At 45.8% G+C, this 27,715-nt stretch overlaps 3 protein-coding genes and 1 long non-coding RNA gene across 12 annotated transcripts in view; 2 read left to right on the top strand and 2 right to left on the bottom strand.

The window, feature by feature from the left end:
* The window catches only part of GLS2 (glutaminase 2), a gene marked incomplete at its 5' end in the record, with an annotated part of 32,391 nt that extends 30,492 nt beyond the window's left edge, over nt 1-1,899 (top strand). For all 9 annotated transcript variants that reach the window (XM_083599247.1, XM_083599248.1, XM_083599252.1 and 6 more), the window contains one exon: nt 805-1,899. In XM_083599247.1, the coding sequence (XP_083455373.1) occupies nt 805-961 (157 nt within the window). In that variant the 3' untranslated portion in view covers nt 962-1,899. The remainder of the gene's footprint in view (nt 1-804) is intronic.
* The window catches only part of LOC310756012, a 58,945-nt gene that overhangs the window by 5,081 nt on the left and 26,149 nt on the right, over nt 1-27,715 (bottom strand). The window lies entirely within an intron of this gene.
* SPRYD4 (SPRY domain containing 4) lies at nt 2,061-7,038 on the bottom strand. The gene is made up of 2 exons (XM_083599503.1): nt 6,810-7,038; nt 2,061-3,639 (listed from the first exon to the last, which is right to left on the bottom strand). The coding sequence occupies exons 1-2, from the start codon at nt 7,021-7,023 to the stop codon at nt 3,092-3,094; spliced, it is 762 nt and encodes a 253-aa protein (XP_083455629.1). The 5' UTR covers nt 7,024-7,038; the 3' UTR covers nt 2,061-3,091.
* LOC310755927 (aquaporin AQPAe.a-like) lies at nt 14,368-24,040 on the top strand. The gene is made up of 6 exons (XM_083599455.1): nt 14,368-14,665; nt 15,270-15,343; nt 17,651-18,007; nt 20,560-20,724; nt 22,595-22,675; nt 23,481-24,040. The coding sequence occupies exons 1-6, from the start codon at nt 14,596-14,598 to the stop codon at nt 23,682-23,684; spliced, it is 951 nt and encodes a 316-aa protein (XP_083455581.1). The 5' UTR covers nt 14,368-14,595; the 3' UTR covers nt 23,685-24,040.

The raw sequence follows: 27,715 nt of genomic DNA, 5'->3' as shown, positions 1-27,715 counted from the left end.
AGATGTCAGAGAACCTGTTGGGCCTTCCCATTTGGCCCACTGGTGTATTTTGGCCCAAAGCACCCCTACCTATCAATCTGTCCATCACCTGACGACATACAAAATTGGGTGCGACAAGTAAACACATGGAGCCAAACTGAGCAGGATTAATTGGGCACAAACTTTAACCTTGCTTCTTCCTTTCCAGTAACATAAGGCCCTTTTTGAACAAGGTACCCATCTATGGTGGCCGAGAAAAGCACCCATTTTTATTTTTTAAAGCACCAAATTCTAGCTTGATATGAAGAATCAACAACATACTGTATGTTTTGCTCTATAAGACTCACTTTTTCCCTCCTAAAAAGTAAGGGGAAATGTGTGTGCGTCTTATGGAGTGAATGCAGGCTGCACAGCTATCCCAGAAGCCAGAACAGCAAGAGGGATCGCTGCTTTCACTGCGCAGCAATCCCTCTTGCTGTTCTGGCTTCTGAGATTCAAAATATTTTTTTTCTTGTTTTCCTCCTCCAAAAACTAGGTGCGTCTTGCGGTCTGGTGCATCTTTATAGAGCGAAAAATACGGTACTTAAGGGTATGCTCCCAGTTCATCCTTTCCAGCTGCAACCATGGTTTGAATTCAACCTGCACCAACAAAGATGCACCCCTCCTTCTTCCTTTGAATCACCTAGCATCATACCTCTTCTGGTGACTGACAGACAGGCAGTCCCAGCAACCCATCAAAGTGATCAGTGTTGAGTTCTAGATCTGGCCTACTGACTGGATCCAGTTTCTAAATACACATACCTTCATCTCTTTCCTTCTCTGCAGGTGGGGGAACATTGCCTTGGACGATGCTACGCAGTTTAATCACTTGGAAGTGGTGAAGCTACTCAAAGATTACCAAGACACCTACGTATTGGGAGCCAGCCAGACCCGGGAAGCAGCCGAGGACCTTTCCAAGGAGAACTTAGAAAGCATGGTGTGAAAATTGTGAACTATTCTGTTAGCTGCATTTCAACACAGATTTAACTAGGTCACTTGCTCTCATTTCTGAAAGGAGGCAGACACACCAGTGGACATACTTCTGCTTAGGATTTGAGCTGAGATGTGGTTGGTTGGGTGGGTCCATCCTAAAGGCTCTTCCTGAAGTTTCATGCGGTCAGTCTCCCAATTCTTGGGTTATAGGAAACTACACCAGTTAGTTCCATGCACAAGCTCGATACTTGGTGACACAGCAGTAAACTTGAGTCCACAGAAACTGAGCTAGCAGATATTGGCGAGAGAGACCGAAGTGGGACCTTGTCTCTTAAGCGCTAACACTTCACACTGCCTGTAGATCAAAGCAGACACTCCTTACATAGGCAAAAGGCATTTAAGGCCCAAAGTAGGCCTGCCCCTTTGCCCTACACTGTTATCCCACTAAGTACTATGACTTTCTGTTGCTCCCTTCTTTCAAATAATTGTGAACCTCAGCATGCAGTCCTAGTATTTGTGTAACTGGGATGGGGGAAGCTTTCAGGCTGTGACTGCAGAGTTTTATCTTTTTTAACATTGCCATTTGATATACAATTTGTTAGGGTGGTTTGCAAAACAAAAATACTTTAAAACACCAGCTTTGAAGACCAGAAAGGGGCAAAGTGCACACCCACCTCAAGCCGTGCCTGCAATGCTGGAGATAAGACAATCTCTCTGGGCCTTAGTTTTCTAGACAAACTAAACATTGCCCTAACTTTCTAGACAAGTCCAAGGGTAAAAGTGGTAAGATCAAGAGGTGTGGAGTGATGTGGTAATATGGGTAGACAGAGTTACAACCCTAAGCATATTTGTTCAATATTTAAGTGTTAAGTCCCAACTGAATTTGCATGAGTCGAACAAGTGCATTCAGAATTGGACTCTGGAATAAAGAGAGAAGTTCAGAGCAAATGGTAGTGTTTTCTTCACAGAGCCTATCTCCTTTCAGCAGCAATTCTAGACTGAAGGGTGTTTGTTTGTTTTAAAGCTTTTCTTAAACCGTGGGATATTTTCAGGAAAAAGCACTGGTCAGTCCAAAGCAGCTTAGGAGAGCACCAACAGAAAATACAGTGTTTCAGATAAATTTATTTTTATTGATTGTGATAACTACACAACTGCCAACACACATACAGTTAACAGAATGCTGCTCTTCCTTGATTCAAAAAAATAGCTCCTTGTTGTCTTCAAGTTGTGTTCTATAAAATAAAGCATACCTCTGGAGAACGTGTCAGTGTGCTAGATCTGAGAGTACTGTGAAAAGAGTGACCACAGATAGCTGTTTTCAGAACATTTCTGGCTTGTCACCCATATATTGCTGCTCCATTAAACACAGACAAAACCCTGTACAAGGAAACTCCTGCTAAGCCAGGGTATAATGGAATGAGGTGGGATTATTGGGCTGTGTATTAAAAGAAAGTAATTCCTGTATAACTGATTATGTGCCACAATGTTTATCAGTACAGGAGGATTAGAGCTCCAATGGGTATGTCAGCATCTTAGATGCAGGTTTAGTTTGTCCTCCCACTGGCCCAGCAGAGGGCAATAGTGGCTATGCATTGTACACAGAGATCCAAGTGGAGTTTCCCTGCCTCCAGACATCTGAAAGCCTAGGCAGATACTTAGGCTGAGCAAGGGGACTCTATACATTATTAAGGACATGGGATAAGAGCACCAAAAGGTGTGGCTGATCACACACAATAGCTGCAAAGAAACAAATTTGACCGTGGAGCAACCACATACATTTTTCCATATGGACGAACCCTAATTTAAGCCAAGTGTATCCCGTGTTTGTAGACAGCCAACCAACCTCCTTTTACGAGAATAATGGAGCAGAGACAGAAAATCAGAATATGTGGCCTTCAGTGCTCTGAATAATATCGTACTACATTCCAAATGAGATACGTTTCAACCTGGAATCCAAAGGTCTCATCTCTTCCTAAGAGAAAACAGTCAACGGGCTGAATGGTACATATAGATATGAAACTTTGGCTCCTATGAGAAGGGTATTGCAGGAGAGGGATTCCTTTTTTTATGTACCACTCTGAAGCCTCATATTCCAAGCAGTTTGTCCATCTCTCCAAACATCACTAAGCTGGAGAGGTTTTCAGTTCCTGTCGAGATTTTCAGGTACATCGAGGCCTGAATGCGTGATCAGTTCACCATCCCAGAGGGCAAAGGCGGGCACTACGGGGCCTTGGAACTCACCAAAGATGCTGTGGACGGACACATGTTTGCTGACATCCACCAGGCTGAGTTTCTTGCTGTCGTAGTCCAAGAACAGACCCACTCTCTCTGGGTGGCCGATGTTCTTGATTGGAGTGGTCTCATTAGCGAACATGGCATTCCAGTGCCGGTTCGCATAGGAAAAGACCCAGGAGCGGTCATCTACTCCAACGCAACCGTCCCGGGAGATGTCCACGTCTGCTACCCCTATGCGGAATTGCTGCGATTCTTTGACAGTCACTTCCCAGTAGTGACGCCCACTGGAGACAGCCGTGTCGCCCAGTACCACAGCCCAGTCCCTGAAGCGTTCAGGATTCCGGGGAACGCTGGTGGGGTCAATCCCCAGCATACGGTAAATGACACCAGTGTTCTTTTTGAACAGATCCAAGCTGCTGTGGGCCGTTCTCTCATCCAGCTTGAAATTGATCTCTGCAGTAAGAAAGAAAATTGCATGAGAGTGCATACGTTTTTCTGCTTCTCTCAGAAAGGAAGCAAGGTTACCAAGAACCATTTTACTCTGTGATCGCCAAGGATTTCCGCCTTACAAGAGGTGAAGAGATGTTGCTGGACTCCAACTCACACCATCCTCAGCCAGAGTTGCAATCCAGAAACATCTGGAGGACAACAAATTCCCAATCCCTGACCCTGCCTTACAGTTACATTTGTTGAACTAAGGGAGCTATTATGTTTCCTTTTGCACAGATAGATGTTACCAGAAATAACAACACACTTTTACCATAGGGGAAATGGGTGTACTTGCTAAATAATTAGACAAAGCGTAAGACATCAACTTGGAGAAAAGGTTTAAGGGAATAGAGCTATCATTCTATTAGACATTTCAGTTGTTCCAATCAAAAGCTTCTGTAACAGTTTCTGTAAGAATAAAAAAAATGTTCTAAAAGCAAAGTATCGTTTTTCTTCAGATTCATGTATTTTCCTCAGATTAGAATGAGAAAGACACCCCTTTTTATATTTTATCAGAGCATAGACAACATAAATTAGGCTATCCCTGTCTAATTAAGTGCATAACTGGGCCACCAGCCATAAATATGGAGGGGAGCGTGGATTATAAACAAGGTCACTCAAATAACAACTCTCTCCCCTCTGCAAAATGTAATTCCCACAAATGCTATGGTTACCAACACAACCATTCAGGAGGCTGGGTAGTACCCAGCTGTGCCATGTAGTAACTTCATTCTTCTTCTTCTTCTTCTTCTTCTTCTTCTTCTTCTTCTTCTTCTTCTTCCTCTTCCTCTTCCTCTTCCTCTTCTTCTTCTTCTTCTTCTTCTTCTTTCAGCTGGCACCTTCATTATATACTTTTAGATGCCTGGCACAAACATGCCTCTTCAACCAGACCTCTGCCTGATTAACATCCGATACCTTTTTAAATGTGTTGTGGCAGAGGATGGGAGGTTACGGGTTTGTTTCTATTATGTATTTTGTGTTTTTTATCTTCTATCTAAATGTTGTGAACCGCCCTGAGATCTACGGAGGAAGGGTGGCAAACTGATTTAATATATCACAACAGCAACTGAAATAGTAATATTTTACTGGATGAACACTCCACCACTTTATAGCCAAAAGTCAGCATTCAGCAGTCGTCTATGTAGCATTATGAATCAAAAGGCAATCCTACCCCAGAAGCTACACAACTATACAGACTCTCTACTTCTGAAAGGGTTTTCATAGCAGCGTAATTGTTCCTCTGTGGTAATGTATAGACTACAGTAGATCAGATAGATAGATAGATAGATAGATAGATAGATAGATAGATAGATAGATAGATATAGATACACACATGTACACAAACACTTACTGACTTACATTAGGGATATCTGGAATCGAATAAGGAACTTCCTGCCTGCAAAGCCTGTGTTTTAATACTGAGCTACAGAAGCTCTCTTTAAATCATACTATGAAGAACTGGAAAACTACAGTGGTACCTCGGGTTACATACGCTTCAGGTTACATACGCTTCAGGTTACAGACTCCGCTAACCCAGAAATAGTACCTCGGGTTAAGAACTTTGCTTCAGGGTGAGAACAGAAATCGCGCAGTGGTGGCGCGGCAGCAGCGGGAGGCCCCATTAGCTAAAGCGGTGCTTCAGGTCAAGAACAGTTTCAGGTTAAGAACGGACCTCCGGAACGAATGAAGTACGTAACCAGAGGTATCACTGTATCGGCAAAGAGTCTTGCAGGAGAACCACTAAGCATTATAAATGGCAGCCATGGGCTTAGCCAGGATTTATGGGGATGGGGGCAGAACCAACCTATCTGTGATGCGATGGGTCAGTTAGTTAAGTATTTTCTTCTGGGAGTTATAGGGGTAGAACTACCTAAACAGTATAGAAATTTATTCATGTATGCAACTACAGCAGCAAGAATGTAATTTGCCCCAAAATGGAAAGAAGTCGATCTGATGAAAGAAGAATGGACACAAAAACTTATGGACTATACAGAAATGGCAAAATGTACCGGGGGATGGGGAGAATAAGAAATCAAGATAACTAACTTTTTACAAAAGAATGGAAATGGTTTATTGAATATTTGCAAATAACTACCAGACTTTTAGAAGACATCTGCAGGCAGCCCTCTTTAGGGAAGCTTTTAATGTTTAACAGACTACTGTATTTTAATACTTTGTTGGAAGCCGCCCAGAGTGGCTGGGGAAACCCAGCCAGATGGGTGGGGTATAAATAATAAATTATTATTATATTATTATAAATTGTAAATAGATAAGGACATTGTCAGGATTATTGTAATAATCTGCAGCTTTGTAAGAGTATATAATTAAAGTAGATGAATAAAAGAATAAGTTAATTTAGAATATGCAGGGAAAGATGGGAAAAAAAATAAAGGAACCACAGAAAGAGGAAGAAGTTGAGTCTTGAAATGTTTAAATGACTGTAAAACTACTGAAATGTATATAACTGAAAATTACGAAGTCTTTTTATTTATTTACTTGATTTAGGGGGAAAGCTACCCCCTGCACCTCCATGACGGCTAAAATACATATTATATTCAGCTTCGTGTCTAGGCTAAGCTGATTTATTTATAGCACTTATACACCACATAATAATAATAATAATAATAATAATAATAATAATAATAATAATAATAAATTCTAAGCAGGTTACATACAATATTCTATAAAAGTCGCAACAACACACATACGCCATGTTAAACTCATTTTGCTGGCCAAAAACCAGATGTTCTGAGGCCCTCGAAGTATCCCGCCTCTTTATGAAGGGCTCATTAGCAAATAATGGTACTGCTATATTATATTATATTATTATTATTATTATTATTATTAGCAGCTACTTAAAGCGAGCGACTCAAGGACCCTTAATTGGTAAAGGTGCAAAAGAGTCGACTCGGCAGAGGTCCTGCGCGCTTAAGAGCATCGTAGCAGGCAGAAGTTCAACAGGTGCAGGTTTGCTCGATGTGACGGTGCGGAGCCCTCTGCCTGCTGAATTTCTACCTCAGCTATCATAGCCCAAGGGAAGGATGACGAGCAACCCTAAACACGGTGTCATCGTGCCCGAGGAAAGAAACATTCGTAAGCAGCGCAGAGCCGCCATTGGGTATAACCGCAAGTACCTCTCCGGGGCGCTTCTCCCCCTAAACGGCGCCCCGCGACACACAGGCTCCAGCCTCGCTGCTTCACACCCCTCAGCATGGGCGCCGCCATTTTGGAAAGGGCACTGCTCAACCACGCGTGGACGGCGCCTGCGCGATTGCTCCTTAAGGCGGCTGCGGCCGCCATCTTGGAGGAGGGCAACAGCCGTCCCCGCCTGCGGATCTCTCCCGCCATCTTAAAGCCAGGCTGTTGCTATTGGTCCGGGAGAGCCGAGCTTCAGGGTCGCCATCTTCTCATAGGGCGCGGCGCTTTCTGACGCCGCCGGCGCCATCTTGAAGCGGAGGGAAGGCCGGCGAGGCCGTCATTTTGTTCCTGATAGAGGGGTAGTGCGTGGTTGTGGGCTAGAGAAAATAAATTGTTGAGATTCTTTTGGGAACGAACCCAAATTGTTGAGGGTTTTTTGGGGGGGGGTTAGAAATCTCCCCTCGCCCCAGAAAATAGTGGTTTTAAGCTTTTGTTTATATATATATATATAATTTTTATTAAATTTTCTGTTTTACAATTTAGAATACTCATTTTAAACGTCCTTAAAATATCCATGACTTCCCTTCTTCTCTTTCCATGGTTCATTTTACATATCATAAATTCCTGCATATTTTACATAAACTAAAGCATTCAGTATTCCATTATTACATCCATCAAAACTGATTTACACTGTTGAATTTATCTTAATGCTGCCAACGTTTTCAAGCGTACACAATTTCCCCTCATATGTTTGATAAACATTTTCCAATCTTCTCTCAACATATATTCTTGTTCTCTTATTCTATATGTTAAGTCCGCAAGCTGCACGTATTCCATCAGATTTTAAGCTTTTGGAGCTGTTACTGCTGCCATACATCTGGGTTTTCCCTGACATTTTGACGGTTTGGCAAATTCCCCCCCGGCGCCATTTTTACACCCCAAACCCAGGACGTGTCAGGATTTTTCTTGACGTATGGGAAGCCTAGTTAACCTACTTCGCTAACAAGTGCATCTGGGAAGAACTTTACATATTGTGATTTCTTTTTGCTCTTAAACTTTGCTATAGGAGTACGGTTGCAGCCTTTGTTCTGGCAAAATACGATTCCCATCCTCTCTGGTGCTGAAGTGACTCCAAAGCAATCCATTACAATCCATTGCAGCCTAACAGGGTGGCCCCTCTGAAATTATTTGTAAATCTGGGCAGAGAACTCTGCATGACTATTTCAGGCCTGTGGCAACACATCTAAAAAGGAATATGAGCCTATAAAAACTACTTGTGGTTGTGTAAACAGGCCTGCTTTGTTTTATGTTTAATGTTTTGAGCCAGAGCTTTAGCATGGCTAAACCGCTTCTGGAGCAGTGGGACACCGTGACAGAAGCCAGAACGCACGGAAACACTGTTTACCTTCCCACCACAGCAGTACCTATTTATCTACTTGCACTGGTGTGCTTTCAAATTGCTAGGTTGGCAGAAGCTGGGAAAGAGCAATGGGAGCTCACCCCGTCGTGGGGATTCAAACCACCGACCTTCTGACTGGCAAGCCCAAGAGGCTCAGTGGTTTAGACCACAGCCCCACCCGCATCTCTTTTATAAACTTAATAGTGTGTGTGTGTGTGTGTGTGTGTGTAGGTTGGCACAGTTAACTGCAAAAGTTTAAAAAGGTTTGAAAAACCACACTCTGAATTCCATGTCACTTTTGCAAACTGCTTATGTTTAACCTGACAGAATCACTATGTTTGCAGGTGAATTAAGACAGTCGTTGTTTGGCACCAGTGGAAATTCAGCCATATAGGACATAATAAAATGATACAATAAAAAAAACACAGGGTTTTTTCTTCCTCCTTGGATTTCAGTGACAAATGTACAATAGCACTGAGAGTTTTTGATGGGTTTATAGTTGTTGTTCTAGCAGTGAGTAGTTCACTATTGGTATTAAGTTACTGCTAAAAGATTCAGCAGTTTATTGCCGTTTCCCTGGGTTACATGGAGAAATGAAGGAATAGAGCAGGAATGGAGAACAATTTAGTCCCGCTGTCGGGGCAGAAATAGTTTGAGTAGAAAATCCTTTACAATAGCAGTGTTGTCCATACATCATTATTCCAGGCAAGGGGATATGGAATTGCACATAGTTTTCTGTTGCATCAACTTCCATTAAAATTGTGCATCTCCATTAAAATTTGTTGAGTTTGGGCACATGTCAGCTCCCTGAGCTAGTTTACTGTATTTTTCGCTCTATAGGACGCACCAGACCATAGGAGGGGGAGAACAGGGAGAAATTTTTTTTTTATTGTTCTCCCCCTCTAAAACAAGGTGTGTTCTGTGTGTTCAAGGTGCGTTCACCCGAAGCCTCCGGAGCCCAGCGGGAGTTCCCACTGGGCTCCGGAGGCTTTGGGTTCCTTTCAACTTGCTCTTTGGGGCTGGGGGGCGGGGAGAAGCGCTGCTTTCCCTCACCGCCAGCCCCAAAGACCAGGTCAGGGAGCAGTGCAGAGGCGGCGCACCGCCTTCCCGCTGCCCCCCGACTTGTGGGGCTGGCGGTGGGGGGAAGCGTGGCAGCCTTCCCCCCACCTTCGTACAGCCTTCGTAGCCTCCGCAGGGCAGCGGGGTGAAGACACCCCGCTGCCCTGCGGAGGCTTTGTGCAGCCGTCCGCCAGCTAGAACAGCGAGACGGAGCGCTCTGCAGTGCTCCGTCTTGCTGTTCTGGCTGTGGGGACAGCCTTTGTAGCCTCCGCAGGGCAGCGCTCTGTCTCCCTGTTCTGGCTTTGGGCTGAGCCGCGCAGCCTGCATTCACTCTATAGGACGCACACACATTTCCCCTTAATTTTTGGAGGGGAAAAAGTGCATCCAATAGAGCGGAAAATACGGTAACGTCAAATCATTTCATGTTTAAGAACAATTAAGCCCAAGTCAGCGGGTTCTGACTGCAAATCCCTTCTATAGCCTTTCCAGTCCCAATTTGCCTAGTGTATTTCTTATCCCCAAAGCAAGGATGGCGTTTTGTTGTTGTTGCCACCTAGAATCCTCTGTGTCATTGCAAAGGATTGTGGGATGCATTGCACTAAAGTAATTATAATTTGTCCAGAAAGTCTGTCATGCTGGACATCAGTTTTGCATGTTGCTTTATATATAGTGGTTGTCTCAGTAGTCATTTACAGATGTGTCTCCTTTGCTGTACAACCTGAGGCCTTTTTGAAAACATAAGCATCACTACCTTGAAAAACAGGTATGTGAGATATGGATGATGGTGATGTTGCTGCTACAAGAACCTCTTGGTATTTATATACTGCTTAATGTCAAAATAGGCTTCTAAGCAGTTTACAAAATATAAAAACCAGTCAACAAAAAATTTAAAATATAAACATCTATAATTAAAATCTACAATAAAACCATCCCATTAACAACAAAGAGATTAAAGCAGGAGACTTGGGTCAAGAGATCAGAGGGAACTAAGATTTGAGAAACTCTTAGGGTTTGAATATTTGTATACCAATTATCAGGAACATTTTGCACACCGTACGCCCCCATTGGTGTTCAGTGCCCTAGTTTGAAAAGATCCCCCTGTAGATTTCAAGTTGAAGCTGATAATTCAAGCCTTCCAGTTTTGGGCAGAAGACAGGGATCTGTTCCTGCTCTCCATTGCCTGCTTTGAAATGACTGCCATATTGTTATGTTTCCAATCTTTCGACCGCAAAGACTGCTGGATGCTAATTAAATGTGACAGGGACATACGAACACTGCAGGCTGTAGGGAGGTGGCCTTTGTTCCCACCTTTTCATTGACAGGATTGTTCTGGCTCTTTGCAGCAAGTCAGCAAGCGGTGGCCAAAGAAAAGAGAGATGAATAGAGCGAGAGAGAGAAAGCATATGCCAGCGAGAGGTCAACAGAAGGCCTTGCTTTTGCTGAGCCAGGTGCTGACTTTACAGAAACCAGGAGAGGGACTCTACTGAGTTGTCAACACATGGCACGCAGTAGATTTGAAGTAAGCACCCAGACCACTTCCTAAACCCCACTGTGGTCTCCCTTCAGTACTAAAGCGCACATTCTGGTGTTAGGATCAGAGGAAGCCGAGTAGTGACTTCTGAAAGCTAAGATGTGTTTTGTGCTAAATTAAAATCGAAGGTGCACTTCACTCTTTACATCTTAAAGGTTGGGTTTTAGAGCATGTTAAGAGTTAGCGTTTATCCACCCTCAAAGCAGCTGATCCCCTCGTGTTGCATGTCATTGGATCGAGGCTTATCGAGAGCAGTGACTCCTGCAGAGACACAACAGGCGAGTCTCCAGTGAGCGAAGGTGTTTCTGCTTTCTGCATCAGGAGTGATAAAAATGTTCCAATCACCAGAAACAGCAGAAGGACTTAGGCTTTGTGGGTGGAGCATTGGAAGAAGTCACAATGGGTCGTTTCTGTGCATACGTGGGGTTAACAGAAGACTTTACCTTACTTAAATCATTTCTTATGGCATGTAAGGACGCGGATGGTGCTGTGGGTAAAACCACAGAGCTTAGGACTTGCTGATCAGAAGGTCGGCGGTTCGAATCCCCACGACGGGGTGAGCTCCCATTGCTCGGTCCCAGCTCCTGCCAACCTAGCAGTTCGAAAGCACGTCAAAGTGCAAGTAGGTAAATAGGTACCGCTCTGGCGGGAAGGTAAACGGTGTTTCCGTGCGCTGCTCTGGTTCGCCAGAAGCGGCTTAGTCATGCTGGCCGCATGACCTGGAAGCTGTACGCCGGCTCCCTCGGCCAATAAAGTGAGATGAGCGCCGCAACCCCAGAGTCGGTCACGACTGGACCTAATGGTCAGGGGTCCCTTTATGTTTACCTTTATGGCATGTAAGTTCTCATAAAGCATTATTGTGTCCCATCACACGACCTGAGAACTTTGGGGATCGAGTTTAGAATCTTGCATTCTGTTTTCAGACCTTGGGGGGTGCCCATTTATAAGTTGGCCCCTCTCTGGAGCCACATTTGCAGTGGAGAAGACTTAAACTTCCCATTAACTACCAATTATTCTCCACAATCTCCCTTTTTTCAGTTTCTCCAGCCAAGACCCCAAACCAGAAGTAAACCCAGCTGAAAGAAAAACAGCTGGGGGGGGGGATAGGGTAGCATTTGGAACTTCCTTTGGGACACTTTATGAAGTTTAAATGTCCTTGCTACATGTGCTAAGCATCGCATCTGAACATTTAAAGCACCTTTGCACCACTTTAACAGCCATGGCTCCCCAAGGAATCTTGGGAAGTGTAATTGAGTTAAATGTTCCAGCACCCTTAACACAGTTCCCAAAGGTGCTTTCAATGTAAGGCGTGGATTTGTGAGCATGCCAGCAGCCCATTCACCAGGGCCATCGATTGCTTGGTGTGACATTAATGGGCTGGCATCCATGGTCCTGAATGGGGTAACTGTGCCCCTGAAGGACCAGGTGTGCAGCCTGGGAGTCATTTTGGACTCACAGCTGTCCATGGAGGCACAGGTCAATTCTGTGTCCAGGGCAGCTGTCTACCAGCTCCACCTGGTACACAGGCTGAGACCCTACCTGCCCGCAGACTGTCTCTCCAGAGTGGTGCATGCTCTGGTTATCTCCCACTTGGACTACTGCCATGCGCTCTACATGGGGCTACATTTGAAGGTGACCCGGAAACTACAACTAATCCAGAATGCAGCAGCTAGACTGGTGACTCGGCGTGGCTGCCGAGACTTCTATAACACCGGTCCTCAAAGACCTACATTGGCTCCCAGTACGTTTCCAAGCAAAATTCAAAGTGTTGGTACTGACCTTTAAATCACTAAACTGCTTGGCCTAGTATACCTGAAGGAGCGTCTCCACCTCCATCTTTCAGCCTGGAACACTGAGGTCCACCTCCAAGGGCCTTCTGGCAGTTCCCTCACTGCGAGAAGCCAAGCTACAGGGAACCAGGCAGAGGGCCTTCTTGGTAGTGGCGCCCGCCCTATGGAATACCCTCCCATCAGATGTCAAGGAAATAAACAACTATCTGACTTTTAGAAGATATCTGAAGGCAGCCCTGTTTAGGGAAGTTTTTAACGTTTGATGTTTTATCACTTTATTTTTATTATTATTATTATTATTATTATTATTATTATTATTATTTTGCTGGGAGCCGCCCAGAGTGGCTAGAGAAACCCAGCCAGATGGGCGGGGTATGTATGTATGTATGTATGTATGTATGTATATACATACATAAATCATTTAAATGTGACCAGGCACACATGGAAAGCTTACAAGAACATTACCTTATCCTGTAGCCCTCAAGCAATATAAAAGCAAAGACAGAGGAAACCTCAAAATAACTCTTGAGAATGATTATTGTGTCCTATCACTCTTTTTTCAGGGGCAACTTTGTCCGATGTCATCCATTCCAACACATCCAAATGAGTTTCCTACTATAGCTCTACAAGCTGGGAGGGTGGGTGGGAATAAGCAAGGAAGACCTACTGTTCGATGCCATATCTGTGCTGGTCTTCTGTTTGCAATGCATGTGTTTCTACTAAATACTCACTCGGAAGTGATACAGTCCATTCTACCAATTCAGAACTCGTAACCAGGCTTTTCCCAAAAGTCTTTGCTTAGCTGGCTGTGTCATTGGCTTGGATTTTGCTGCTGGTTATTATGCCTTTTGTTCCTTGCTATAAAGGTGGTGTTTCCTTGGTGATGGTGTTGCATGTTGTCCTTCGTGTTGCCTTTATTGTGCTTTGCTGTTTTTGCTTGTCACTTTGGGTTTGTCTTGGGTAAAGAAAATGAGTTATGAACAGCAACAACAGCAACAACATTTGTAGGGCACACACTATTGCTGCATTCTTGGAAGTAGATGCAAGAGGAACTGTCCCAGACAGAACAAGAATGTTGTGACACAAAACGTTGCTGTTCCAGGCATGCAAACTGAGTTTTCTGCATTGGCTTCATAATCTCTTCCTTCCTCCTCTCTCACATTGCAAAGGAACTGAGGATCAATCCAGACTGGGCCTGAGCATGGCGTGTGTCCTACTTGGTCCTGCAAAACATTACCTACAGATTCATGCCCACTAGGATGCAAATTTGAACTTATTTCTGTGCATATTCAGTTACCACTCTTGTGCTCACTCTCAGCAATGGAAAAGTCAGCATCACATTTAACTGCATGATCTCTCTTTGGGGGAGGGGAAAAACACCTCTATTGCCTGTTTCATATTTAAATTCATTGAAATGTGTGCTATCCATCTTTGATCATACAGAAATGAGTTCCAGCCTGGGGCAATGGTAACTGTGACAACCCTCTTCAGACGAGCTTCAAAGGAACCTGTTGCCTTGACATCTTCAGTGTCAACCCAGAGATTCCCAACATGCACGCACACACCACACACACACACACACACACACACACACACACACACACATTAAAGCATTAAAAAACAACATATTTTGTGTTTTCCCTCCCTAAAGATTTGCCCCTTCACCCCCTTCTCCTCAGACCCTGGACGGGGAAGGACAATGTTGATAGTAGGATGTTAGTTGACCAAACCCAGCAGGGCTGTGTCAAAGGCATTGTAAGAAACTGTGTTATGATGAAGTATCATGAGTTGAGGACACTTACTATGAATAATGGGCTTTAGAGACTTCTTGGAACATCTCATGAACTCCAGCACCAAATTCTACTTCAGATCATATGGCTGTTGCTTGATATCCTCCCTTCATCGTCCTCTAGATTGTTTCTGCTTCACCCTTAATAGGATGCTAACAGGGGAGGGTGAAGGGAGGGAGGGAAGGAGGATGTGGGAGAAAGGTGGACCACTAGATGAAAACAACAAAGCACCTTCCCTCACTCAGATCAGAATTTGCAGCCAGACACCATGGGCATCAGGGAGGTAAGAACATCCTTCTGTGAATATAGGAGGCAGCCAAACTGGATGTATTTTGATAGTGTTCACCCACAACTCCCTTCCTATCGTGTAGTTGACGTCCACCTGTTTTCCCCTGTAACAATCCATCTATGTGTCCATCTATACACTTGATCAGTCATTTCTGTCAGTAGGTTCTGTCCTTTTCATCTTTTCTGATCCCTCAACACATTTTTTGCTTCAGTTCATCTGGCTACTTTGAAAACGTTCGCCAAATCCAAAACAGAGACCATGGCCGCTAACAAACAGTAGACTTAACAATGCAGACAGCATATTTTCCTCAGGGCCAGTATAAGTTCAGAATCGGAAAAGAAATGTTTTAAGTAGCTAGCAGATACTGTACCTGATGGAAGGCACGGAATAATTTTTGTCAAGGGATGTTTTCTAAAATCAGGGGCCCCATACTGGAGCCCTTAAATCAAGTCCTGAGTCACTAGCTGAAGACCAATGGGATATCTAGATGGATTTGATAGCCTATTATTGGGACTTAAATTGATTGAAAACCTTGTGTATCATTCCAGTTTGTGATGCCAATTCGTTCGTTGTTGTTTTCTTGCATAACACACAAAAGGCTACATGCATCCTTCTTCTTTGGCGATCGCTCGTGGCCAAGTAAGATTCTCTTCCATAAACACGGTTTTAAAAGTGAGTCCGTAAGTGACTGTGGAGGCCATTTCTGGATCCACACGTCCTTTCACAGTGGGGACACAGGTTTCCGGGTGGGAGTTGATCATGGTGAGCATGCCTTCCTCTTAGCGCATTTCTCCCTTTCATCCTGAGTTTGAGCATCTTCAAAACCCATGACACCTTTGGTAAAGGCTGTTCTCCAACTGGAGCGCTCACAGGCCAGTGTTCCCAGTTGTTAGTGTTTAGACTACATTTTTAAAAGATTTTCCTTGAGAGAGTCTTTGAAGCTCTTTTGCTGACCCACCAGCATTACTGTGATGGCCTGGGATTTGGACTCGGAGGCTGAACCTGAGGAATCCCAGCCTGCACAGGATTCCCCGCCTCCAGCTGAACCGGGGCTGGGGCTTGAGCCTGAAGGGTCCTCACCTGTGTTGGATCCTCAGGTGCAGGCACCAGCTGAGTCTGCTCTGGCTCCTGAGGTGATGGAGGACCCATTGCCTGCAGGTGCTCCACTCTCAGCCCCGTCAGAGGAAGCTGAGGTTGCCTCTGGGTCCAGTAACCCTCCAGCCTCTCCTGAGCTGCAGAGGCTCAGGGCAGAGAGGCAGAGGGAACTAAGTTCCTGCAGGAGGAGTGCTCGCCTCCAGGCCAGGAGAGGTGAGTCACCTGTGGACTGGGGCCGCCCTATGCCTCAGGGCAGATAAAAGTCAGCCAGCCCCAGTCCCAAGTTGTGGGAGCAATGTTGTTGGTAGCCAGTTCCTGCCTGCACCCTGTCCTGCCGGATCTCCTGACCTTGCCCAACTCCCTGCTTTGGACCCAGCTTCATCTTTGATGGACGACCTCAATACTGCTCCCTCGACCTCGGACTGGACTTGGACCTTGCCTCACGGAAACCCACAGGACCAGCACAATTATGCTTTCCATTTTTAAGTTTGGAGTAGAATAGTTGCTTTGGAAGACGATAATCAGGCATTCGCAGAACAAACACCATGGTGTGCATAAGGGGTTCGAGGGGGGATTCCTAATTCTGTTGGCCAATAGAGCACAGGTTGTGTTTTCAAAGTCAAGATACCTTTGACTGCCAGATGCTGGCGACAACTATGGGATGGCTATGCCACCAACAAGCGTTCTTTTGTGAACACCCTTTGGCATTGTTTGGCCACTGGTGGGACTCCTGAATGGTCCCTTGTTCTCACTAAGCTGTGATTCTTAGGTTATATTTGCACATACTATGTTTCCGCAGTGCATGAGATCAATGGATCCCTCACTGAGATGTCATTTCATTATATTTCTATACTGCCAGCAAGACAAGGAGCTCAGAGTGTCCCCTCCCTCTTGTACCATCAATTTCATCTTCACAGTAACCCTTGAGGTAGGTTAGTCAGGTGCTGAGAGAGAGTTAATGACCCAACGATCACTTAGTGAACTTCATGGCCATGTGAGGAGTTAAACCCAAGGTCTCCCTGGTTCCATTTGACACTGACCACAACACCATGCTGGGCTCCGTTATCTTAGTGCTTGATTTCTCTTACCATATTTATTCTGGTGGTTCAGTAGATATGGGGCTGAGCCTGCATATTTACTCCCCAGGATCAATCCTCTGCCAGTTGGGGGTTTAGAGAAAGGTCCAGAATGATGTTATGGTCGATGGTGTCAAAAGCCGCTGAGGGATCCAGCAGAACTAGGAAAGAAGCTCTCACCTTTGTCCCTGGCCCGCCGGAGATCATCGACCAGTGTGACCAAGACAGTTTCAGTCCCATGATGAGGCCTGAAACCCGACTGGAAGGGATCCAAATGGTCCACTTCTTCCAGACGTGCCTGGAGATGTTCAGCAACCACTCGCTCAATCACCTTGCCCAAGAATGGAAGATTTGAGACTAGGAGATAGTTGGCCATATTGGCAGCATTTAAAGATGGTTTTTTAAGAAGTGGTTTGATAACCGCCTCTTTCAGCGGGTCTGGGAAGGCTCCCTCACAGAGAGAAGCATTCACCACCCCGCGAAGCCCATCGCCAAGCCCTTCCCGGCTAGCTTTTATAAGCCAGGATGGGCAAGGATCAAGGAGACAGGTGGTTGGTTTTACTCGTCCAAGCAGCCTGTCCACATCCTCGGAGGTAACAGATTGGAATTGATCCCATGTAACAGGACTAGACAGAACTCTAGCACTCTCCCGCCCCGGCCCTGCTCCCACGGTGGAGAGCATGTAGAGAATGGCTTCCGTTAGCAGGTCAGATGGTTGTAGTGGCCCATTCCTGGAACAAGCAGAGTCTTCTGTGTCCATCTGCAGGTGATAACGTCCCTTGACTCTTCCTTCTTCCCTCAACTCCAGGAACTGCAGAGCCGTCAGTTCTGGTGCCGCCTGCTGGCAGAGGCAGGAGGCACCCTGATCTTTGTTTGGGTGGTGCTGGGCGCCTCATCCCCTGTGAGCCCCAAAGAGGTGCTTCCTTCCCCGCTTCAGCCAGCCCTTGCTGCAGGGCTGGTAGCTGTCAGCTTGGCTCACTGCTTTGGCGACATCAGCGGTGCCCAAGTCAACCCGGCGCTCACGGTGGCCTTCCTCTGTACCCGCAAACTGGATGCTCTGCACGCAGCAAGCTATATCCTGGCCCAGTGCTTGGGCGCCATCTTAGCTTCAGGAGTCTTCTACCTTGTGTTGCCCACCTCAGCCATGGGGCAATTGGTCACCAAGGTGAGTAAGCTACACTCCTTTCTCCCTTCTTCTTTGGGACTCCCCCCACGTGAGGCATCCGCCTTTCAACTTTAACTCTGCCCACTTTAGCCAGGAATACAGTGGTACCTCAGGTTAAGTACTTAATTCATTCCAGAGGTCCGTTCTTAACCTGAAATTGTTCTTAACCTGAAGCACCACTTTAGCTAATGGGGCCTCCTGCTGCCGCCGTGCCCCGGAGCACAATTTCTGTTTTCATCCTGAAGCAAAGTTCTTAACCTGAGGTACTATTTCTGGGCTAGCGGAGTCTGTAACCTGAAGCGTATGTAACCTGAAGCATATGTAACCCGAGGTACCACTGTAGAAATAAAATGCAGTAGCCATATTTTGAAGAGCAAAAAATGAGGACGCAATGGATAAAGTAATTTACAGTTGTTGTTTTTTGTGTGAAAAATCAATAAATAAGATTTACCCAAGAGAAAAAAAGAACATCCTAAGAAAAAGCAGGACATTCCAGGATCAAATAAGAAACTGGGACGACTTCTGTAAATCTGGGACTGTCCTTAGAAAATAGGGACACTTGGAGGGTCTGTGACAGGAATGAGCCAGCTCCCAGCGAAGGTTTGCAGCCAACTGCTGAAAGCAGCCAGGAGCAGAGAAGCTTAGATGTTAGGCAGAGGAGATCCGGCAGCTGCAGACTTCGGCTCTTCGTGACCGTGACGATCTGGTTGATAAGGCAGTAGCTGAGAGCAGGCTAGAACACAGCCAAAGCTCGCAGGAAGTACAAAACGGCGCAAATAGAGACAGCCTCTCAAAAAAGGAAGAGGTTGGAGCTGATCCACTAAGTCCGAAGAGACAGTGAATGGGAGGGCTGCTAGACAGGAAGCAAAACAAGAGACGTAAGGGTCGTAAATTCAATATCTTCTGTCGCCACCAGAAGTTTTCAGAAGGGTCACCTTGAGTAATAATGCCAGAGGCTTTGTTAGAGTCGTCCGGAGCTATCTGTTTGTTTTTGCAAAAAATCCTCCTTTTTAATTACCTACGCTTACTGTGTTATCAAGCTGGGAACCTGGACTCTTGACAGTCTGGGCCTGTGGCGGGTCTTGAATTTAAATGGGTGACCTTAGAAATGTTACATAGGGAGTCCAGCTGAGTGCCATCATCCCTCTCTGGGCAATGAAGGGAACTGCAGCCAAGGAATTACCTGGTACCAACAGGTAGATGATTCTAGAAGAGTTTCCAAGGAAGCGCTGGTGGCTGTTCTGAGCAAATAGGAAGCCTTGCTGGCTGCATGGGACCATTGCTTTCCTCATGCTCCAACTTTGCCACTCCCTGCCTTCAGTTGTTGACTTGCTGACCACATCCCAGCAACCCACTGCCCTCTTATCCCCTCACTTCCCATAGGCTACAAGTGACCCCTTTTTCTGCCAACTGCCTGGTTCTCGTCTCAAACTATCTCTTGAAACAACAGGTCCTTTTGGATTTTCTTCCTACCAACCAGCATCAAAAGCCACTTCGTTTCACACCATTACGGACATTAAATCCACATATATATATATATATATTTAAAATTATTTTCTCTTGTCTTTTAGCTATGCATGTGTATAGCTGTGAAGGAGACAATGCCCGAGTAAATAGTTACATGGCGATAAATAATAATAATAATAATAATAATAATAATAATAATAATAATAATAATTTTTATTTATACCCCGCCCTCCCCAGCCAAGGCCGGGCTCAGGGCGGCTAACAAGCAATAATAAAAACAAGCTGAATAAATACAACTTAAAAACAAAATTAAAACACAACATTAAAATATTGAAACATTAAAATATTAAAATGTAGCCTCATCACAGGAGGAGAAAGGAAAAAGAAAAAAGAAAGAGGGGGAGGGAATCAAATTGGCTCCAAGCCAAAGGCCAGGCGGAACAACTCTTTCTTACAGGCCCTGCGGAAAGAAATCAGATCCTGCAGGGCCCTGGTCTCATGAGGCAGAGCGTTCCACCAGGCCGGAGCCAGTGTTTAAAAGGCCCTGGCTCTGGTTGAAGCTAATCTAACTTCCTTAGGGCCCGGGACCACTAGGGTGTTGCTATTTATGGACCTTGAGGCTCTCCGTGGGGCATACCGGGAGAGGCGGTACCATAGGTAGATAGTAGCCATCTCGAAGTTGTCTCAGATGCAGAACTAAGATAGCAGAAGTTACCATATTGGGAACGTGACTTATAATATTACCCTCCATTTGTGACAGTTTTAAAAGAAATGCACTCTGTTTGCTTTGTGTTTTTTTATGTTGTTATTTGGACTCCGCATCGTGAATGCAAAAAGTATTCTCCCCAATGAAGGGTTTTAAACACATGCAAAGATTACCCAGCTGCCAGGAACATGCTGGGGTCGAACAGCGGCGCATATAGAATTGGTTTTAAATGAAGTCATAGAATTTGGGGGGAGGGGTTCCTCAGAGCCCATCAAGTCCACTCACATGCTGAGAGCAGCAGGAAGACCAGCTGGTTGAAGACATTACACAGTGTACTAACACTTTCAACATAAAAACAGTTCGAACTGCAATATTTCAGGTCAGCAGCGAAGGAAACGCTGGACAGGCCTTGGGAATGGAAGCTTTTTCCACTTTCCAGCTAGCTCTAACCATCTTTGCTGTCGAAGACCATCGGAGGCGTGAGTTGGGTGAGCCGGGAATCTTGGCCATTGGCTTCTCTGTAATTGCAGGAGCACTAGCTGCGGTAAGAGCCTTTGCTTGTGGTTTATAAAGTCCAGATTGATTGAAGGTTTTGTTGCTAGAAGCCTGGGGCCAGCATCACAAGTTGCCCACGACTGAAGGCTGATTTTTAACGTCATTCCCCCACTTCCCCTGGTGTTTCAGATGATAGCATCCCTCCTACTGTTTCATAAGACGCATGGAATGTCAGGTTGAATTACAGTGGCACCTTGGTTGTCGAACTTAATCCGTTCCAGGAGTCTGTTCGGAACCGTTCGAAAACCAAGGCACAGCTTCCGATTGGCTGCAGGAGCTTCCTGCACTCCATTGGAAGCCGCAGAAGCCGCATTGGAAGTTCGGCTTCCAAAAAACGTTTGCAAACCGGAACACTCACTTCCAGGTTTGCAGCGTTCGGGAGCTGATTTTTTTGAGAGCCAAGCCATTCGACAACCAAGATACCACTGTACTTAAACAGAGCAATATCCTAGTCCTAATGACTTCAGAAAACAATATATATACAGTGGAATCTCTACTTACCACCATAATCCGTTCCAGCAGTCCATCCTTTAGGCGAAATGGGTCGCTGATAGAAGTGCCGTTGTGCGCATGTGCAGACGGCAGCAGCCACTTCTGTGCATGCACGAATCACGGCAAACCTGGTATTTACTTCTGGGTTTGCCACGGTCGCGACTTGGATCGTGCCCAAGTAGAGGCGGTCGTAAGTAGAGGTTCTAGTGCAATTTAAAAGATGCTCTATCTGCAAACCTTTGGCCACATTGGCTTTGTAACTGATGTACCCCCCAAAGTACAATCTTATATTCTTTGTATGGCTGGCTATACCCTTCCATGTCAGCCAAGTGATTGTAACTGAAAACTGGAGATTGAAGGAATCATGCAATCTTGGCTGGATAAAGAAAGAGTAAGCTCAGGCCTGAAGCAGGGAATTGCTGTTAACAGCTGCACATACAGCACTGCGTTCAGTCCTGCTGCACAAAGGAGGGCTGACAAATCAGAAAGTATACTAAAACCAACACTGGCACACGCAGAAAAAGTTTGTAAGGAAATATATGCATATTTGCACAATGGATTCAGATCACAGAATGTAGGGGTTCTGGCTGAAGAATCAGGGTTTTTCTTTGTGTTTGTGGTTTGCAGAAACCTTTACTAGTACTTTACTAGTACTAGTACTGTAATTCGGGAGTGAAGTACGTAAATTTAATATTGGGCAACCAAAATGGTCAAAGGCCTGGAAACGATGCCTTATGAGGAACGGCTAAGGGAGCTGGGCATGTTTAGCCTGGAGAAGAGGAGGTTAAGGGGTGATATGATAGCCATGTTCAAATATATAAAAGGATGTCACATAGAGGAGGGAGAAAGGTTTTCTGCTGCTCCAGAGAAGCGGACACGGAGCAATGGATCCAAACTACAAGAAAGAAGATTCCACCTAAACATTAGGAAGAACTTCCTGACAGTAAGAGCTGTTCGACAGTGGAATTTGCTGCCAAGGAGTGTGGTGGAGTCTCCTTCTTTGGAGGTCTTTAAGCAGAGGCTTGACAACCATATGTCAGGAGTGCTCTGATGGTGTTTCCTGCTTGGCAGGGGGTTGGACTCGATGGCCCTTGTGGTCTCTTCCAACTCTATGATTCTATGATTCTATGATTCTAATACCAATGGTTGGGAACAGATTTTGCGACCCTATGGACAGGGGGACTTACTTTTTATATATCTATGTAGCACCTAGCACATATTAAGTCATTTATGAACAATAGATGATGTTCAGTAAGACACACTCTTGGTTGTTTTTGAGATAATGACAACAAACTAATGCACAGAACAATCAGCCCAAAGGAGGGAGATGGACCACCACTGACTATGCCATTATGATATCTCTGCAGGGCACGTTCTCCGGAGGCAGTATGAACCCAGCTCGGTCCCTGGGACCAGCTGTCGTGACAGGAATCTGGGAACATCACTGGGTAAGTGGATGGAGGAGAGCCTTTTGAGAGGCGAGTGGTTCTTTGTCCTCCCCCTTTTCTGACTTCATGTATTTCAGCTGGCCCTCAGTGCTCCAGTTTTTTCCCTTCAAGCTTTTCTGGCTTAGTGTAATTATTTTTCATTTTTTAAATATTCTTTATTGAAAAATAAAAAAATACAGAATTACAAGTGCGCCGAGTAAGATAAGACACACACACACAAAAAGAAGAAACAAGAAATAGCACCCATGTAGAAAACTAAACAGAAAAACAACAAAAAACACATTGTGTGCCTTACAAAAAAAAGGGAGAAATTGTTATTGTAGTTAACAATTGTAGTTAATGTATTTTAGTTGGCCCTCAGTGCTCCTGGTTATTATTATTATTATTATTATTATTATTATTATTATTATTATTATTATTAAAACTGCCTGGTGTGCCAACTTGAATAAAATATTGGTGGGGGCAGGTAAGCCCTGACCCACATAATCGATCACATGATACGACGCACATACTCCATGTGAATGGCAATGCGCATGAACTTGGGGGGAGGCCCCCTCAAATATTTTATTGGAGGGGCTGAAAGTACCTCAAGCCCCTAGGAGTTGGCTCCTGGGAAGGCTGCTTAGGAACCCTGAATGTTGTGATTCCCTGCCTCTCTTCGGATCCCACCAGGTTGATTCAGTCACTTTAAAACTGCCTCCCTTAAGCCATCCTGGTTGATTTCGGGCCTACTTCTCTATCCTCAAGGATGAGACAGGTGCTTTAGGTTGCCTCTTTTGCTCTCTCTCTCCTCCCCTCCCTCCAGGTGTACTGGCTGGGCCCCATCCTTGGTGCAGTCCTTGCTGGTGTCTCCTACGAATTCTTCTTTGCCAACAACGCTTCGCGGGAGAAGCTGGTTGCCTGCTTGACCTGCCGCGACATAGAGATGGTGGAGGCGGCCAGCATGTCTCGTTCTTCCGTCTCCGCCGCTGCCAAGCCGCCTTGCAATGGGGAACACAGCACCGAATAGAAGGCAACGCCTTTCCCTCTCCGGCTTCCTGCTGCTACCCCCATGCAACAAAACTCCCTGCTCTTATCAAGGCTTCCTTTGCCACTTTGTTGTTGTTGTTTAGTCGTTTAGTCGTGTCCGACTCTTCGTGACCCCCTGGACCAGAGCACGCCGGGCACTCCTGTCTTCCACTGCCTCCCGCAGTTTGGTCAAACTCATGCTAGTAGCTTCGAGATCACTGTCCAACCATCTCGTCCTCTGTCATCCCCTTCTCCTTGTGCCCTCCATCTTTCCCAACATCAGGGTCTTTTCCAGGGAGTCTTCTCTTCTCATGAGGTGGCCAAAGTATTGGAGCCTCAGCTTCAGGATCTGTCCTTCCAGTGAGCACTCAGGGCTGATTTCCTTCAGAATGGAGAGGTTTGATCTTCTTGCAGTCCATGGGACTCTCAAGAGTCTCCTGCAACACCATAATTCAAAAGCATCAATTCTTCGGCGATCAGCCTTCTTTATGGTCCAGCTCTCACTTCCATACATCACTACTGGGAAAACCATAGCTTTAACTATACAGAGCTTTGTCGGCAAGGTTTTTGCCACTTTACCCAGCTGCTATCTTCCGTATAGGATCACCTGCGCTCTGGCACTAGGATGGGACTGGAATCTGAACCCCTAAAGATGGCACAGCCTGACATTGGTGGCACAGAGCATGGCCACTGGTTCTGGCCCCAACATAGAGAGTATGGCGGTCTCATAGGCTAACACAAGCAAGAGCTGGAAACCAGGATTTCTGGGTTCTCTTTGGGTAAGATCCAGCGAGCTAGAACATGGTGCTCTGGTTTCTGTGCCCAGGATGATGGACATGGCAGACACGGAAAAGCCTGGAAACCAAGGCTGCTAGGTTCCATTCTACACTCCGTTGGCGACTTCATCATGTAAAACCCTGGGCCAAGAAGTTGACAGAAGACAGATCTGGGTTCATTGGTATATCGCCAGGTGATTCATAGGTAAATCAGCATGGAGTTTGGTGATTCCCAATTGTTTCAACAACAGCAGCAACAAAATGACACCCCTCCCTCTCTCCTCAATTATACTACCAAAGAAAGCTTGGTGCAACTATGTGTGTATTTTTTGTGGTGGTGGTGGGGAGGCCTGTGATTTCTGGTTTTTCTGCTTCTTAAAAAAAAGAAAAACATTTCTGGGATCAGAAGTAAAGGTCTTTTGCTGCACCCTCTGCACACCCTCCAACATTCCTCCGATGAAAATAGGCTCGTACTATTCCATACCCTCTAACATTTCTCCAGTGAAAATACAGTCGTACCTTAGTTCTCAAACAGAATCCATTCCGGAAGTCCGTTTGTCTTCCGAAAATGTTCGAAAACCAAGGCGCGGCTTCCAATTGGCTGCAGGAGCTTCCTGCACTCAATCACAAGCCACAGACGTTGCGTTGGACGTTCGGCTTCCAAAGAACGTTCGCCAACCGGAACACTCGCTTCCTGGTTTGCGGCATTCAGGAGCCAAAACATTCGAGTCACAAGACATTCAAGAGCCAAGGTACAGTACAACTCTAACCAACTGAGCCTGGATAGCTCAGTTGGTTAGACCATGGTGCTGATAACACCAAGGTTGCATGTTCGATCCCTGTATGGACCAGCTGCATATTCCTGCATTGCAGGGGCTTGGATTAGATGATCCTTAGGGTCCCTTCCAGCTCTACAGTTCTGTGATTCTGTGATTCTGTAGGGACGTTCTACCAGGCCCTCCAGCATTTCTCTGATGAAGATAGGGATGTCCTAAGGAAAAGCGGGGATGCGGGTGGCACTGTGGGTTAAACCACAGAGCCTAGGACTTGCCGATCAGAAGGTCGGTGGTTCGAAGCCCCGCAACGGGGTGAGCTCCTGTTGCTTGGTCCCTGCTCCTGCCCACCTAGCAGTTCGAAAGCGTGTCAAAGTGCAAGTAGATAAATAGGTACCGCTCCGCTGGGAAGGTAAACGGCGTTTCTGTGCACTGCTCTGGTTCGCCAGAAGCGGCTTAGTCATGCTGGCCACATGACCCGGAAACTGTACGCCGGCTCCCTCAGCCAATAAAGCGAGATGAGCGCCACAACCCCAGAGTCGGTCATAACTGGACCTAACGGTCAGGGGTCCCCCCTTTAAGGAAAACCGGGACATGCTGGGATCAAATCAGAAACTGGGATGGCTTTTGTAAATCTGGGTCTGTCCCTGGAAAGTAAGGGCAATTGCTGGTGGGTTTGGGGATGCTAGTACAGTAGTACCTCAGGTTAAGTACTTAATTCGTTCCGGAGGTCCGTTCTTAACCTGAAACTGTTCTTAACCTGAAGCACCACTTTAGCTAATGGGGGCCTGCTGCTGCTGCCGCACCGCCGGAGCCCAATTTCTTTTCTCATCCTGAAGCAAAGTTCTTAACCCGAGGTACTATTTCTGGGTTAGCAGAGTGTGTAACCTGAAGCGTATGTAACCTGAAGCATATGTAACCCGAGGTACCACTGTGACAGCAACAACGAAACAGTAGGCGCTGCAAGCTTCAAGGATGCCCATCTCTACCCCAGGCCTGTGTCTACCATTTGCCCCAATATTAGGTGCAGTACTGGAGAGAGCATCTCAGAAGGCCACCACTGTGATGCTCTGTTCTCTTTGCCACATGGGTGGAGTTCAACAACAGGTCTAAGCCAAGGTCCCTCTCTAAACCCGATGCACACAATTGAGCACAGTGAGGAGTGCTATGGAGCGAGAGGGGTCGCATGCCGCCTTCCCTCCCCCTGTGCCTGGAACACGCTGGGCCAGGAAAAGTGCTGACCCAGCAACTCCCATTATCCTCGCCCCTTTCAGGCCTGATCATTTCCCTCCCTCCGGCCCAATCACAGAGCAAGCTGGCAAATCCCCTGGAGCCCAGAGAGAATTAGAGTCCCTTAAACAGATCTGACTAAACCTCGCCTCCAAAATGCTGCGGTGACAAATATCCCAGAGAGGCCTCTTTCTAAGCACAGAGGGGGCCTGGTTTCATCCACATCCACCCCTTTTTTTGCTGAGCGGTTAACCCCTGAAACTCCAGCCACAGGAGTCCTGTCTCCAGCGTTATCTCCTCTGTACAGTTTTGTTTGGTTCCTTAGCATACCCTCCAACATTACTCCGATGAAAATAGGGATGTTCTAAAGAAGAAGAAGAAGAAGAAGAAGAAGAAGAAGAAGAAGAAGAAGGTTGTTGTTGTTGTTGTTGTTATATTATTTATACTCACCCATCTGACTAGGTTGCCCCAGCCATAATGGGCAGCTTCTAACATGGAAAAAAACTCATAGTAAAACATTAAACTTTTTTTTAAAAAAAAAACCTTCCCTATACATGACTGCCTTCGGATGTTTCTACGGGTTGTATAGTTACTTATCTCCTTGGCTCAGGAGTCACATAATTCCATATCCTCCAAAATTTCTCCGATGAAAATAGGGCTTGCCGATCAGAAGGTCGGCGGTTCGAATCCCCATGACGGGGTGAGCGCCCGTTGCTCGGTCCCTGCTCCTGCCAACCTAGCAGTTCGAAAGCACCGCAAAGTGCAAGTAGATAAATAGGTACCGCTCTGGCAGGAAGGTAAACAGCATTTCCATGCGCTGCTCTGGTTCGCCATAAGTGTCTTAGTCATGCTGGGCACATGACCCGGAAGCTGTACGCTGGCTTCCTCGGCCAGTAAAGCACGATGAGCGCCGCAACCTCAGAGTCGGTCACGACTGGACCTAATGGCCAGGGGTCCCTTTACCTTTAAGGAAAAGTAGGACCTTCTGGGATCAAATCAGAAAGCAGGACGGCGTCTGTAAATCCGTCCCTGGAAAATAATGCTTCCCAGCAACTGGTATTCACTCTGGGCGGCTTTCAACATACATAAAAACATAATTCTTCAGTACATAACAATAATAAAACATTAAACATTAAACAAACTTCCCTATACAGGTCTGCCTTCAGACTTCTTCTAAAGGTTGTTCAGTGGAACCTCAGTTTTTGAACGTAATCCATTACGGAAGTCCGTTTGACTTCCGAAACATTCATAAA

The sequence above is a fragment of the Podarcis filfolensis genome, assembly GCF_964270895.1.
Source record: "Podarcis filfolensis genome assembly, chromosome: 2".
NCBI lineage: Eukaryota > Metazoa > Chordata > Lepidosauria > Squamata > Lacertidae > Podarcis > Podarcis filfolensis.
The sequence above is the reverse complement of the archived record's forward strand: the minus strand, read 5'-3'. Positions and strand labels throughout refer to the sequence as shown.

Coding starts and splice junctions, on each gene's coding strand:
- SPRYD4 (XM_083599503.1), bottom strand. CDS start 7,023: ATGGCGGGAGAGATCCGCAGGCGGGGACGGCTGTTGCCCTCCTCCAAG. Junction 3,640..6,809: donor GGGAGAAGCGCCCCGGAGAG/GTACTTGCGGTT, acceptor TTCTTACTGCAG/AGATCAATTTCAAGCTGGAT.
- LOC310755927 (XM_083599455.1), top strand. CDS start 14,596: ATGAAAACAACAAAGCACCTTCCCTCACTCAGATCAGAATTTGCAGCC. Junction 20,725..22,594: donor TTGCAGGAGCACTAGCTGCG/GTAAGAGCCTTT, acceptor ATATCTCTGCAG/GGCACGTTCTCCGGAGGCAG. Junction 22,676..23,480: donor GAATCTGGGAACATCACTGG/GTAAGTGGATGG, acceptor CCCTCCCTCCAG/GTGTACTGGCTGGGCCCCAT.